This window comes from Musca vetustissima, unplaced genomic scaffold (genome assembly GCF_032173495.1).
Source record: "Musca vetustissima isolate MV318-11 ecotype Yass unplaced genomic scaffold, APGP_CSIRO_Mvet_v1 utg7881, whole genome shotgun sequence".
NCBI classification, from domain to species: Eukaryota; Metazoa; Arthropoda; class Insecta; order Diptera; family Muscidae; genus Musca; species Musca vetustissima.
The window spans coordinates 454,559-469,975 of NW_026883712.1; the positions used below are offsets into that span (position 1 = coordinate 454,559).

General features: G+C 33.7%; 1 protein-coding gene across 1 annotated transcript; it reads right to left on the bottom strand.

Annotated features, from left to right (window-relative positions):
* Nucleotides 1-3,453: 3,453 nt before the first annotated feature.
* Nucleotides 3,454-15,240, bottom strand: LOC133330714 (serine/threonine-protein phosphatase 5). Its single transcript, XM_061539119.1, has 8 exons — nucleotides 15,034-15,240; nucleotides 7,957-8,198; nucleotides 7,693-7,843; nucleotides 7,504-7,625; nucleotides 7,017-7,287; nucleotides 6,496-6,946; nucleotides 6,327-6,408; nucleotides 3,454-3,537 (listed from the first exon to the last, which is right to left on the bottom strand). The coding sequence occupies exons 1-8, from the start codon at nucleotides 15,230-15,232 to the stop codon at nucleotides 3,478-3,480; spliced, it is 1,578 nt and encodes a 525-aa protein (XP_061395103.1). The 5' UTR covers nucleotides 15,233-15,240; the 3' UTR covers nucleotides 3,454-3,477.
* Between the last annotated feature and the right edge of the window lie 177 nt (nucleotides 15,241-15,417).

Here is a 15,417-nt window from a genome sequence, read left to right on the forward strand (position 1 = left end):
AAAATGTCTGTATTTCGCCTCCAAAAATTAAACTCGACTTAAATATTCCTTATTACCTTCATACATTTCTTGGCAATACTTGGTTCAGCATGCATCGTTATCAATAGGATTTCCAATAGCATTTTATTGGTTGTTTTCCAGTTAAAAATTTGCTTATTATCATTTATAATATTCTAAATCGTCATAGAATAAGTATTGTGTAAATATTTTTCATAAAAATAGTTATTCGCCCATGTGCTGCATTTCGAGTTTGCTCGAATGTGAAAAATTTTCCCAAATTTGGTGTGCTCCATTCCGAATTCCCAAAAAAATATTGGGAATATAATTCGAGCACATATAGCCTTGTGGATTGAAAACGAAATGAGATCGCACGTACAAGTTGAAAAAGAACGCTGAAGTAATATTTAACGTGTTTTTACAATATTTATTTAAAAAATACAGTATTTACATTAGTTTTTATAGTAAAATAAAAGAAAATAAAAAGGGCTCCTTTTATCAAAAACAGCGCGTAACATTTTTGAGATCAATTTGGCAACTCAACCACCATATGATCAAAATAAAAATAGAATCTATAAAAAATCTATTTTTAAGATTTCCAATAGTCCTTTTAATAATGTTTCTTGCAAATGTGTGCACTTTATTATATCGATGTTGACAAGATCCATGCTCCACTTGTTTATAGTGCGTCAAAAAATGTTTCTAAAGCGTAACCACTGTCTCCTAGAAGCCAACTATTTTGCATACCATTTCCTCTTTTGTTAATGCTGCCTAGCTGCACTCATATGCCAAATAAAAGCATCATGGCTGGATCCTGGTCTGCAGCTGTCCACAGCTTGCACACACTTTGTCTTCCAGGACTTTCATTACTCTCCACAATATTTTACACATTGTTGTGCGATCAACACTTATATTTTAATCATTTACCACTACCCTCAGAAACCCACCAACAGCCAGAAATCTAAAGGTACCTGCTAACTGGAGGCTTTCGGGAATGGCCCCCTTGTGTATGAAAGGATCCACTTCTCTCAAAATATCCATAAATGCTTATTTTAACACGTTCCAGTATCATTAGACTTTTTCTGGTAGAAACCAGGGCAATTAATAAGCCAACAGGCATATTTTTTCTTAATTTTGTTGGTAAACAAATTGCAAATTCCAATGAAACATATGTTTTTTATTGAACACATTTCATAACATATTGAACACAGCTATGCTTTCGAGCCGCACTTTCGCTCGAAATTGAGCACACCATTTTGAACAACATGGGAATTTAAAAAAAGTATGGGAATTCAAAAACTCTCGGAACATGTCACATGGGCGATTACTTATGTTTAAATTTATACTTACTCCCTTTAAATTTATTAGCGAAAAATTTCGCACAAAATTTCCTACTCCCTGTAATTCAGAATACCTAATTTTTCCCCAAAGCGGATTTTGTCGCTTTCGAACTTCATTCAGAATAAGGCGAAAGCGAGAATGCGAAAAATTCACAGGGAAATGTTGTTCAGAATAAGGCGAAGGGAAAGAGCGAGTAAATTCACATGGAATTGACATTAGGAACATTAGGTCATTAGGAACAAAACCTGCTGAAATTAGTACAACCTAACCTTTGACAATATTTGGATATAGCTTCCATATCTATTTTCATCCGATTTTAAGTAAATGGTGCACCAAACTCCTCATGTTTGTAATATTGACATGAAATTGAGCATTTTGATATTTTTGATGTTTGCTTTAAATCGATTTAGATAATTTTGTCCTATTGTAAAAAACGAATGACATGTTTATGGATTGATTTTAGTCGGTTCACATTTAGATATAGGTCACATATTTTAGTTCATCCAATTTCATGTTAATGGCCCTTCTGTTAGGATGCATTCGTTAAATATACCCATAGTGGTGAAGGGTATCATATAGTCGGCCCCGTCCGACTTTACTACTTTCCTTACTGGTTTGTGATATTGTTGTTGTTCAGCAGCAATTTAAGTTTCCCTTTTGAATATAAAGTAAAAAAAAATCACACAAAGCCTAAAAACAAATTAAACACTTGTTAATTTTCATTTCATAAAAATTGTTTTTATTTATTTATTAAATACATATTTTTTGTTTGTTTTTTGAATTTACTCTCACATAGTATATGTTGATGATGATGACGTTGATGGTTGTTGGTATTTTCTGTGTGTTACACATTTCGTTTTGTTACATTTAGTAATTGCTCTATATTTGCCGTTTGTTGTTTTATTTTTATTTATATATATTTTTTATATTTTGAATGTACGCAGGTATATAAGATTTATAAATTAAAATACATATTTCTTTTTCTTTCTTACAGAAGATATTTTTTGTTTGTTGTTTAATTGTTTATTGACTAAATGTCTTTTATTTTCATTTCTTTTTTTCTTTCTTTATAAATGTCATTAGTTTTCTTATAATAAAAATATTAAATGTTGTTGTTGTTGTTCTTCGTTTATTGATCATCATATATATAGAAGTGTATATATGCATATTAATTTAATGGGGAGGAGATAGTATTTTTCCTTGATTCATTTTTTCTTTGTTAATGACACATGATTGTGAAAGGGCAGATATAAGGTTGTTGTTGTTCTTTTTTAAGTTTGTTTTGTAGCATAATTGATGTGTATGTAAATATAGAATTATTTATTTACAGCCAAATAGGAGAATATTGTTTGGTTATTAAAAAAATAATAAAATTGTGTACAATTTCGTTTTTAAATATTGGGAAAATATATTTTAATAAAAACCATTATAAAATACAGAATAAAATAAATTACAAAAACAAATTAATGGCATCAAATAATTGTGTTTGTTTTTTCTTTTGCAATGATTTCTATTTAAAACAATAATATAAAACGGAAATATGTTAAAAAATAATACGCTTTTCTAAAAAAAGAAAGTCAACAAACAAGCCAAAAAACAAAAGAAATAGAAACAAAATCTTGATTATGGTTTTGTAAATATTTTTAAACAATGTCTTTTTCTTTAAGTTGTTATTGATGTTTTTTTTTATTGTATGAAATACATAATATAACTTTTTATTTGCTTTCATCGGATAGCAAAACTGGATGACTAAATGACTTATGTTCTTTCATTATTTTTTACCGGGATTGTTATATGCCATGTTTGTTGTTCTTAGTTGATGTAAAGCTTGCTAGCAATTTACTGTTTGTTCTTGTTTCATCTTTGCTTGGATATACAGTGAGTTTCAACTGTCAGCGTAGTTCTTCTAAGTGACAGATAACAAGATAGGGAGTAGAAAAAGGAAATAAATTGAGTTTCGAGGATGTTACATCCTGCCATGACTTGCTGTGCTACGACGTTTGCATGATTTGTTCTTTTTTTCTTTTTTATTATTATTATTGTATAAAATTACATTAGCGCGTAAGTTTTACAAATCATTTTGTTTTTGGAAAACATTAGAGCTGTAGAGAAGAGAAGATAACAACAAAACTAAAATGACTACGCCAATAAGCTCATTAGTCTATTTGCATAAGCCATGGGTTTAACATCGGGGTGAGGCTGTAATTAAAAAAATAAAAGATATTTTTATATAACATTATACATACAGGGATAGAGATTCAAAGTGCTATGGAAAAATCTTTTTAGTCGATCGATTGAATAATGAAATATATTGATGACCTACAAAACAAAAATCTTTTTCATGAAAAACAGAAATGTCTTCTTATAGAAGAAGAAACTGTTTTTCTTATAGAATAAAAAACAGGTCTTCTTATAGAAGAGCAAACAAGTCTTCTTACAGAAGAACAAACAGGACTTCTTTTAGAATAAAAACAGGTCTTCATTTAGAAGGTTAGGTATGGTTTAAAGGAATATTCCTACAAAATTTGAAGTGAAAATCTCAAGAACTCTTGAAGATATAGCCGATTTATTGTGTCAGCATCAAGTGACGGCAAGAGTGATTCTCAAACTTAAAACGCATTTTTCTCGAAGCAGTGGTTTACGAATGGCGGGCACGATAACTCAAAAACTAATAATCCAATTGGTTCCAAATTTTGACCCATTTCTCTGGGAGTGTATAGCTCTCGTATGAACTAGGATAAAGCCAATCGGTGAATATCTTCCTTATTTTTTAACATAGTTTATGGTCAAAAATAAGTGATTTTCAAAAAAAAAAAATCCGCCATTTTGTTAATTGTTGTGCGAAGTTCCCTTAATATTTTCCATTCCTACCTCCTCATGTAATTACTTACGAATTGGATTCGAAGGGTTGCAAAACCTGGGTAGTGACATAGGAAATGTTCTAACTGGTCTTATATTTGGGCCTACTTATAGTCACTACACCACCCTGGTTTCAATACTGTGGTTTGTCGAGGTAGCTACTGCGCTTCTGCTGCTATCGGTGACGGGTTTTCTCTGATAATTTTATTCATTCTGTATTATCGAACTGCCTCCTCAACTGCATCAGTGTGAATGCAGATTAATCCTGTTTCATAGGTCTGTTTCTGTAAATGATCTCTTTTGTACCTCTTCTCCAGATCATAATTATTTATTTATAATATATTTTATAAATAAATTTATAAAATATATATGAAGGCGCCGGGTAACAAAGACCATATGCGCACAATATTATAGATCATAATTATGTTTTTAATTGAGTTTTGTTGTACATTGCTGCCCACCCTACTGCAGAAGCCTATGTGAGAATTGGTCATTCGACGCTCCAGTGTATCAGTTTTTGATTAGTGACCTTTTCGCCCCGTTGTTGGCTGTGGTCCATCCTATAAAGGATACTTAATTACTTAACTGGCCAATTTTAAAGACTAGGTTCAGAGATGTTGTCTTCTACATCATCTTTCTAACTGTCGGCACGCTTTTATATGACTTTTGAGCTGGGGCATCCTCATCCATAGTCAACGTATTCGCTGCAGCTCGATACGTCGGCCTATATCGATTTCCGAGAATAGATTCTACGCAGATCGGCCCATAGATCTTTCGAATAATTTTTCTATCAAACACTCTAAGAACCGCCTCACATGCTTGCCAAGTACCCATGCTTCAGATCTATATAACAGCACGGGTAGTATCAGCGTCTTGTAGGGAGTGAATTTGGTCTGGCGAGAGGTAGCCTTGTTCTTAAATTGCTTATTTAGACCATAGTAGCATCTGTTGGCCAACACCATCCTTCTCCGAAATTCAAAAATGTTGTCATCAGTTTAATTTATAGCGGTACCTCGAAGCTGTAGTATTCAAGTTCCATAGTTGGTCCCAGTATACTGGACGCCTTGCGCGTTGATACCATCAGCTTGGTCTTACCGCATGGGTCTGGCAGTACCACTTTGCCTGACTCCTTGTCAATTTGTTCATAGGTGGCTGTTATCGCTCGCAATGTTCGACCCATTATGTCAAAATGCCATTTCTGTTCACCTTTGCCTCTCGTATGACCTTTGTCGTATCACACGACAAACACCTTGTCTAAATCCTCGTTCGGTATTAAAGGGCTTCGAGAGGTCGCTTCCGACTTTAACTGCTTACCTTCCTTGTGCCATTTAGTTATCCGGCACAGCCGTATTTATTTTGCAGGAATGTCGAACGCAGACATGGCTTTAAACACCTCTGAACGGATAGGGCTGTCGAATGCGGCTTTACAGTCGACAAATTGATATGTGTCGATGTGTTTTTCGCGTTTTTTTCAGGATTTGGCGCAGTGTGAAAATCTGGTCAATGGTGGATTTGACAAACCTGAAGCCGCATTAACCAGTATTGGAAATGGGTATAACTTTGCTTTTAGAGGTTAACTCTTCATACTGCACTATTTTTGTCTATCTTGTGAAAGGAGCTACATATCTCGGTTTCGTATGGGTTGACATTAAAACAATTCCACCTTGCAAATATTTAATGCTGATTCAACATTCCTATATTGTTTAGATTCCTTCCGCAAGTATAAAAAAGTCGTCCCAGATGTTTCAGTCGTGTAGGCTGCAACTTATCATCCAGTCCCAAGCTAATTACTGTAGTCGAATGAAGTTTAATGTTTGATAATGCCGACTTTTTTTTTCGATGTCGATGCATTTTCGATTTTGAAGGAGCTTTTAAGATGGTGAGATACCTCATATAGATTTTACACTGATGTTATCATTTCGACAAGACTTTGTTTTTATGGGTGTGATGATTAATCATTAAAATATATTGCATTGTTGCATGGACGTAAAGGAAGACATTTCGTCTCCTTTACAATTTTAAATTTTAAAGTAGCATTCTGACAACTTTGGACCTCAGACTGACTGAATCGCTTTATAAAGCGTCTAGATAAAATGTTGAACAACAAATTTATATAATATTCTACTTACCACAGATTTGAATGATGTAAATTTGGGCGTTAGATCATTGCCCTTAATTGTAATAAAAGCACCCATATTACCCATGGTATCGCTGTAATATAAAACAAAAATGAAGAAAAAAAGAAAACAAATTATTTTCCATTTATATATGTAACTATTAATAAAATTCGTTTCTCACCAATAATTGGGTGCTGAAAATACCGTTATACATTTGCCATCATGCGTCACCTCATAACCCATATTTTTCACTTCATGTGATCGTACAATATAATCTAGATTATTGCGTTTGCAGAAAGCCTCTGTTACATCCGGGCCAAATTGTATACCAACACCACGTTTTGATGGTCCTCTACCAGCCCATGGTTGGGGATCCGACCATAATAATTCACACATTAGACCATCCTCCGGTGGTTGACAATTACGATCGATGCGTCGCAAATCTTCCAATGAGACATCATCACTTGAGAAGAGACCACCGTGCATGACGAGGATTTTCTTATTAATACAATGACACAATGGCAGCCAATTAAATGCTTGGGTAAACATATCAGCCATGGTGCTGGTATATTTGGCTGTGACCTCACCAGTGAAGCCATACATTTGATTCATGTTTATACTTTCATGATTGCCTGAAAAAAATACGATTTGATTTGTTAAAAAGACAAATCAAATATTTATTTGGTATTAAAAAGTTCTTACCTCTTGACAGATAAAAGTGATTGGGATATAATAATTTAAAGCCAAACAATGTAAATATACATTCCACGGAAAATGAGCCTCTGTCCACAAAATCACCATTAAACAAATACGGATTCGTTTCCGATGGTAGACCATTAATTTCAAAGATATTCATAAGATCATAAAATTGACCATGAATATCACCACAAATTGTGAATTTCGAATCTCCGGGTACAGTAATATCCACCATAGAATCTTGGGTACGCATGTAAGCATCAATATCGCAGAGAATCTGAAAATAAAACAAAACATAGAAAAAAAAAACACATTCAGGGATACGATATTTATTCAAAAATTTTATGAAAAAAGGGAACTGAAATACTACAGAATTAAAAAAAGCAAATCCTAATGTAGATCAGAACTTTGAAATGTGATGGAAAATAACATTCCATATATTTAGATTACCGGCTTGGTATATGCACACGATTGTCGGCACACACTTACTCACCTTATAGGCAAATTTACGATGTAATTTCTTTTGCTGTTTATAATTTTCCATTAAGTCTAACATAAATTGTAAAGTAACTTTTCCATCGATGAGCATAGGTCCCGTATAATCTTCCTCAATTGCTGTAGAAATAAAAAATAAATATTTCAAATATTTTTTCTTTTTGATAACAAAAAAAAATGCACTTACCAATATTTTCAAAATCTCTAAACATTTCGGTTAATGTTTTCTCTGGCTTATCAACAGCTATGGCCCGTTCAAATGCACGCATTTTAACAATTTTATTACATTCGGTAAACTTTAATTTGGCATCTTTATCATTGGGACGGCATTTCGATACCTATGAATGAATGATTCTCGATCATAACAATAATAATAAAAATGATGTGGCAAAAATGTAAAGGAAGTGTCTCCTATGGTACGTAGTATGTATGAAGACATCGCTATACTCACATATTCATAATCAGAAAGCGCTTGTTTAAATTTACCCAAAGACATGTGAGCCGCGGCTCTGCGATAATAGCCTTTAAGATATGTTGGATCAGCTTTAACAGCTGAAATGCCATCTTGTAAAGCAAATCCAAAACTTTCCTGCCTTAAGTGGGCCAATGAACGATTGGCATAGTAAATAGCATTATTGGGGTTTAATTCTATGGCTTTGGTGTACATTTCAATAGCTTTCGAAAAATCCTTTTCTATAAAAAAATATAAAAAATAAAAACAAAATAAAATTATTAAAAAATACGGGTAGGAGGATTTTCTGGATAAATGTTTTTTTTTAATATATCAATACAAGAAACAAAAAACGCACAAAGATATTAAGAGATGATCCTAGAATGATTTGGGTGCCTAAATATATTTTTCGTCTTTAAACATATTTTGATCTCTATGCTTCATGCTTGTAGAATACTAAAGGTAAGGTAAGATGAGAAAACTTTTATCCAAAATGGAAAATATACGGAGGGAACGGTGATTATATCTGAAAACCAGAAAAACATCTCAGGTTGTCTTCAACACGATCATCTCTGAACGGATTTTGGAATATTACTTTTCTGTGCGTAGGGGATGATAGATATCAAGCAACGGCTCTGATTGACTTTAACATGGCAAAGCCCAGGCTTATCTTAGCCTCTCTTATATCTCAATTGTGGATAATGACCTCCTCGAGGTGTCACCTAGGGTAGGTTGAGGCGTAGGTATAGTCGCGCACACTCGAAAAACCCCACCTACTATGAAACAGAAACCAAAAGCGATGGAAAGGGACTAGCGTAAGTAAATCAGATGATTACACCCTGTATTATAGCTGCCATGAAACGATACATGAATTTGGCTGCGGATTTATGGTTAACTGGAGAATAAAAGACCTCCAGTAGATGAGGAAAGTTCTTCTACATCAGTCTTATTTGTTTCCATGCTCCGACTGAAAACAAAGATGAAAAGACCAATGAATTATTTTACGAGCGCCTAGAAACAACATATTACCGCTGCCCTGGCCATGACATTGACATATTGCTAGGAGATTTTAATGCAAAAAATCGGAAGGGAAAATATTTTTGACCCACCGTCGAAAAATTCAGCCTCCATGAAGAAACAACCGGCAACGGTATGATGTTGATTGACTTCGCGGCAGCAAAAAACATAGCAGTTAGCAACACCAGATTCAAGCATTTCGATTTACACAAGGCCACCTGGATTTCTCCTGATAAAGCAACGAGGAATCAAATTGATCATGTTGTGATAGACGGAAAGCATTCATCCAGTGTTTTAGACGTTCGATCGATCCGAGGAGCGAATATCGATTCGGATCATTACCTTGTATCAGCCAAGATTCGCAAACTCGACGTGGAAAATATACAAACACAACAGGTAGCAGAAGTCTACTCCGCTTAACTTACTCACCTGCTTGACAAAATCACTCATTGTCCCGATAATAATATAGAAGCACAATGGTAAAGTATTCAAAGCAACCCATGGATAGGAGAAATGTATTTTCAGAAAAAAGAGCAAGAAAAATGTGAGCCTGAACAAATCGAGATGTACAGGAGTCAGAACATCCTCCTGTAGGGATGAAAAAGGAAACTTGGCGACAGATACAGAGAGCATGTTGAGGACCTGGAAGGAGCATTTTGCAAAGCTTTTGGCATCAAATAGTAACGTGGCTAAAGATACCCCAAAACCAAATAGAGATGACGGTATATATTGTATATCACCTAGCCAAGATGAGGTCAGAATAGCAATTAGTAGGCTGAAGAATAAAAAAGCAGCAGGTGCCGATGGACTGCCAGCCATACTGGTGGTCAGGAGCATGCACAAGTTGATTAATAAAATTTGGCTAGAGGAACCCATACCCAATGATAGCATCCTGTGTCCCGTGCACAAAAAAGGAGAGAAGGCGATATGCCCCAACCATAGAGGAATAAGTCTCCTGCCCATCGCATATAAAGTGTATCCAGCGTGCTGTGTGAACGACTGAAGCCATTGTACCATACCAATGCGGCTTCAGGCCTGGCAAATCCACTATTGGCCAGATATTCACTCTTCGCCAAATCCTAGAAAAAGACCCACGAAAAACACATCGAGACACATTCCACCTATTCGTCGACTATAAAGCCGCATTCGACAGCCCTATCCGTTCAGAGGTGTTTAAAGCCATGTCTACGTTTGGCATTCCTGCAAAATTAATACGGCTATGCAGGATAACTTTAATTGGCACAAGGTTAGCAGTTAAAATTGGAAAGGACCTCTCGGAGCCCTTTAATACCGAACGAGGATTTACACAAGGTAACAGTTTGTCGTGTGATCTCTTTAACATCCTGGTGGAAAAGGTCATATGAGATGCAAAGGTGAACAGAAATAATAATCTGTACACCAAAACAACACATGCTACTCGCCTACGTAGATGACTTCGACAGAATGGGTCGAACATTGAGAGCAATAACTGCAACTTTTAAACAAATTGAGCAGTCTGCCATAGTGGGTCTGGTAGTAAATGGCGAGAAGACCAATCAGATGGTATCAACGCGCAAGACGTCCAATAGACTCGGACCAACAGTGTAACTAGAGAACTACAGCTTCGATGTAGTCAAAGACTTGATATACGTTGGTACCGCCATAAATAAAATTCGAAGGAGAATATTGTTGGCCAACAGATGCCACAATGGTCTAAGTAAGGAATTCAAAAACAAGGTAGGTCAGACCAAACTCACCATATATTTTCGGAGTCAACATAGTCAGACGTATCGAGCTGCAGCAACTACGTCGGCTAGGTCATGTTGTGAGAATGGATGAGGATGCCCCCAGCTCAAAAGGCATATAAAAGTGATCCAAGAGATGATTCACGCAGAAGGGGAAGGCCAAGAATTCTATTGAAAGATGAAGAGGAAGACAATATTTCCGAACACGGCCTTTTGAATTGGAAGAGCTGCGCACCAGACCGACGCGCTTGGAAACCTTTCTTAAGCTTGGCTTATGGAACAAATGTTCTGTCACAAGGCACCCTCCATGAACACAAAATGCCTAATTTATAGTCCATTCGGTTGCAAAATGCGGCTTCAAAATATGGCAAATGGGACGGTATCGTTATATGAGGACTATACCAAAACCAAGACGAATATATCACATTTTCTATACCAAATATCCTAGGATTGGTAGCAACATATGCGCTAAATTTCAAAGCTAAATCGACCTAAATAAAATTCAAATAAATAAAAAAGTCATCTTTTTTATAATCTTCGGTTAAATAAAGCATTCTTTACTTTTTTGTTTATCCCTAACATATTTAAAAAAAATCGATTTAAATGTGAAAACTAATTATTAAAAATACTATTAGTTTCCATAACTTCAAGCTCGACTTCAAGGACATTTTTTTCTTTAAATTTCTTATATATTTTTTCCTGTAAATAAACTTGAAATTTGTATCACTTTGGTAACCACAAAAGTGATAGATAGTTCAAGTTTCAACACTTAAGTTTAGGAAAATCTTTTGGAATGGCAATCAAGCATTTTGTTACAAATCTTGAGGCAATCTATCGGAAATAAATAAGTTCAGGGACTTTTAGCGTTACGGACAATAAATATGCAATAATAGCGTTCTTTTTATTGGGAAATTTGATTAATAAAAATATAAGTTATTTTGGAAATACAGTAAAAACTCGCTAATCCGGATAATTGATTGCAGACCCCAATCCGGATTACCGAGATTTCCGGATTATCGAGTTTTATTAATTGGTTTAAATTTATATTAATTTGGTGATAATTTAATTATTTTTATGCTTTTATTAAAAATGAAAATTATTCATTTCAAAAATATGAACTTTGAATATAATAGGTAACATTTTCAATTAAATTTGCAACGATTTTTTTATTAAAATAAAAAGTAACGTATCTTTACAATCCGGATTTTTGAGTCAAATAGGTCAATCAATCCGGATTATAGGATACGCAATGGGTTGTGAAATGGAGTCCGGATTACCGAATAATCCGGATTGTCGAGGTTCGGATTATCAAGTTTATACTGTATGTGAAAAATGGCAACCTCATGTAGAAATAAAAAAAAAAAAATATTTGCAAAACATGAAAAGTATTATGAAATGAAAAATATGGTAAAATTGGTTAGTAATATGTTTAATATTTATATATCGTATACAAAAATATTTAAGCCTTGAAAAACATATTAAAACAATAATTTAAATAATTATTTGCTCCATTATGTTGGAAAGCGAATCATTTTTTATTCCTCAAGTACATATGTCATAAAAAAAGAAATACCATTTTATAACAGTTTCTCCTTCGGCATAAGAAGCTCTAATATTCTTTGCTATTTAAATTTTCAATTCTTGAAATGTATATGACTACATCTATAGGGTTTCGCCTCTGATGGAAACATCGTCAACAACCTAAAAAGAATACAACTCAAAAATTAATTTAAGCCCGGCAGGGATTGGAAAACTGGTTCCTGTGGTATCTCTCAAATATTATCCGGCTAGTTAGCGTTCACAGCCACCTCCTAAACTTCCGAAGGTTGCACAATATAAATATATATATAAAATCTGTCACTACAGTAAAAAATCTGCTCTGAGAAGGGTGTGTTCTGGTGTGATGGCAAATTTCGAACCTTTATACTTTTAAATATAATTCACAGTTGCAATTTCGAAACAAATTCGATATAAATCGGCCTTTAAGGTTTCAAATTGAATTTTTAATGAATAAATATATACAACATATCAAATAACGACCTTTGTAAGTCACATTGTCCTCAATATGTCTGATGAGCCACATAACAAACCGCAAAACGAGTCGCAAAACAAATGTTTGGAAAACAAAATATATCGAATTTTAGTAAACTTTTATTTTTTTGTTTGCAAATGTGGATAGTCAAAAATTGTTATGGAAATTATTTTACTATATTATTTGGAAGTGTTAGAGAAAATTAGTCGGACAGTTCAGTCGGAAAATACAGCAAGAATTTTCAATATTCAAAAAAGTCATTTGATTTGAATGCTGTTACTCCTGTAATAATAATGTATGTGTACAATTTCAACGAAATTAAAAAGACAGATTAGTTGAATATACTGGTACGACGAAATTAAAACACTCAACACATTAAGGGAATAAACTATTTAACAACATTATTTTGAGATTTATTCTGTTCAATATAAAAATGTAATTGATAATGTTGTGATGACTTCAAATTTATCAGCTTTGGATTTGAAATTTCATAATATTGAAATTAGTTCAATAGTGAGATTTTTTCATTTCATCTATTGAAAATAAATCTTTATTCGGACAATTATTATTTTGGATTATAGTACACCTAGAAACAGAAGCAATTTCTGAGAAGTTGAGAGCATTAGAGAATTCTTTGTGATTTCTACCACAGTTACTGAAAAATGATTTGATCCGTGTCCAAGCATTTGACAACTATAACACTGGATATGTCTTTCTTTATTGGGTTTCTGGTATTCCCATCGGATTTTAATACAATTTATTGAATCATAGTTCTGACGAAGATTCTTAAGTGTTATTATTTTCCGTTGGAAATAAACAACATATATGATGTGTTCCAGGGGTACCTACTTCGCCCTTCTAACTACTAGTTTAACATCAGTACATTTTAATCGCATTTCAGTTAAATTTTTTTCACTGTGTTTGGATCCATTTTATTAAAAAATATTCCAAATTAAAAATTTGTATAGAGTGCATGACAAACCGAATTCATATCTTTTTTCCTATTTAGAAACAGTTTTATCCCTAAAGTTCCACTTAGACCCTTGTATTTTCTCATGTACTAAATCAGCTTAAATCGGTCTTCGTCCGGGAATTCAACATATTCTACACATACAGACAGTTGCCAACACCGGCAATAAGACAGAACCTCATTTTTAAATTAATAACTATGTGCTTCTTCTTTAGACATAATCTAACACCGGCTACGACACATATCCTCCATTTAAATTGAATACTATTACCTCCACCTGTTCATAACAAATTTTGCACCTAGACAATATAAATGAAATCCGTTTCAAACAATTTGGAGTAGGTATGGACCTACACTAAATCCGAGATGAGGTCTCCTAGTACCTCCGTACATTACATTACATAAAGCTAATGGTGAATCCTGCGTCGTCTAAATACTTTTGAGCAGGCCTTGCAAACATTATTTATTTGTGTATTTCATTCTTTAATACTAAAGCCTACAAGGACAATAAATAGTATTAACAAAACATATCATATTAAGTAGAAAAGTTTAATTAATTGCTAATTATAATAAATGGCTTCCCAACCAAAATAACTATTAAAAAACCATGGGGAGATGAGAAAACGTCGTTATCATGCACCGAAGGGGAAAACGGACGACATTAAGAACAAAACACAATCAGAAACATTTAGAAATATCAGCAAATATCCCATCAACTCCGATAGATTTTGACTTAATTCTATGAATAGCAAGCACAACATTAGTTATATATCCAGACACAATTGTATAATTTTCTTCGCATAACATTCTAATTGGAATTTATGTTATTTCAAATTGGAATGTTATGTGAGGTATATTACATTCCATTTGTTTGCTTTTATTAACTTATTTTAGTAAATAACACAACTAGACCTGTGGTAAATATTCCTACCATTGAGAATAATAATAAACAATATTCCAACCATTCCAAATATGCAAAAAGATTTTGTATTCGGATTACAACTGATATAACACTTAGTTACTTTTTCCCTTCTTATCAGATTTGCAATTTTGCGTTGTCAGATTTTTTTATGTAAACATTTTGACCATTTATATTGGAATCAGCTGGTCAACAATATATGCTCCGCACAATATAACAGTAGGCACGTGCTTTTGGAATAATTAACTAAGGCACAAATATTTTGTGTTTTCTTACACAATATCCAATTATTTTTCTAAAATAGAACTTGTTGTTTCAACAACAACAAAAATAAAAATGCGTCTTGTAATATTTTCACTCATTAGCAATTAATTAATCGGTCGTGTCCGATCACATACCAACAACACTCACTCACCCTTAAGATAATCATTTCCCTGATTTTTGTAATGGTCTGCTAAAGCATTTATATCATCCTGAGCAGCTTCTTTAGCACCCTCTGATGGGGGTAATGTGGCGACAGGTGCATTTGGTTTGGCCTGTGGCGCATTGCTCGAACCACATGCTTTCTGGTCCTCATTGTTGTTTTGTTCCTGCATTATTTCCACAGCTGACATTCTTTTTGTTTTCTTTTTTTACTTATTCCCGAACTTCTTTGATTCTTAAATATTCTTTTTTACTTTGTATATTGAAGAAAATCTCACTCCCTTTGTTGAATTGAACAAAAATTCGTTGTTGTATTTAAGTAGAAAATTTGCACTATGCAAATTTTGTTACGATTGCTTTTTAGTTTCAGTGCGGC

Coding starts and splice junctions, on each gene's coding strand:
- LOC133330714 (XM_061539119.1), bottom strand. CDS start 15,232: ATGTCAGCTGTGGAAATAATGCAGGAACAAAACAACAATGAGGACCAG. Junction 7,844..7,956: donor CGCTTTCTGATTATGAATAT/GTGAGTATAGCG, acceptor ATTCATTCATAG/GTATCGAAATGCCGTCCCAA. Junction 6,409..6,495: donor TTTTCAGCACCCAATTATTG/GTGAGAAACGAA, acceptor TTTATATTACAG/CGATACCATGGGTAATATGG.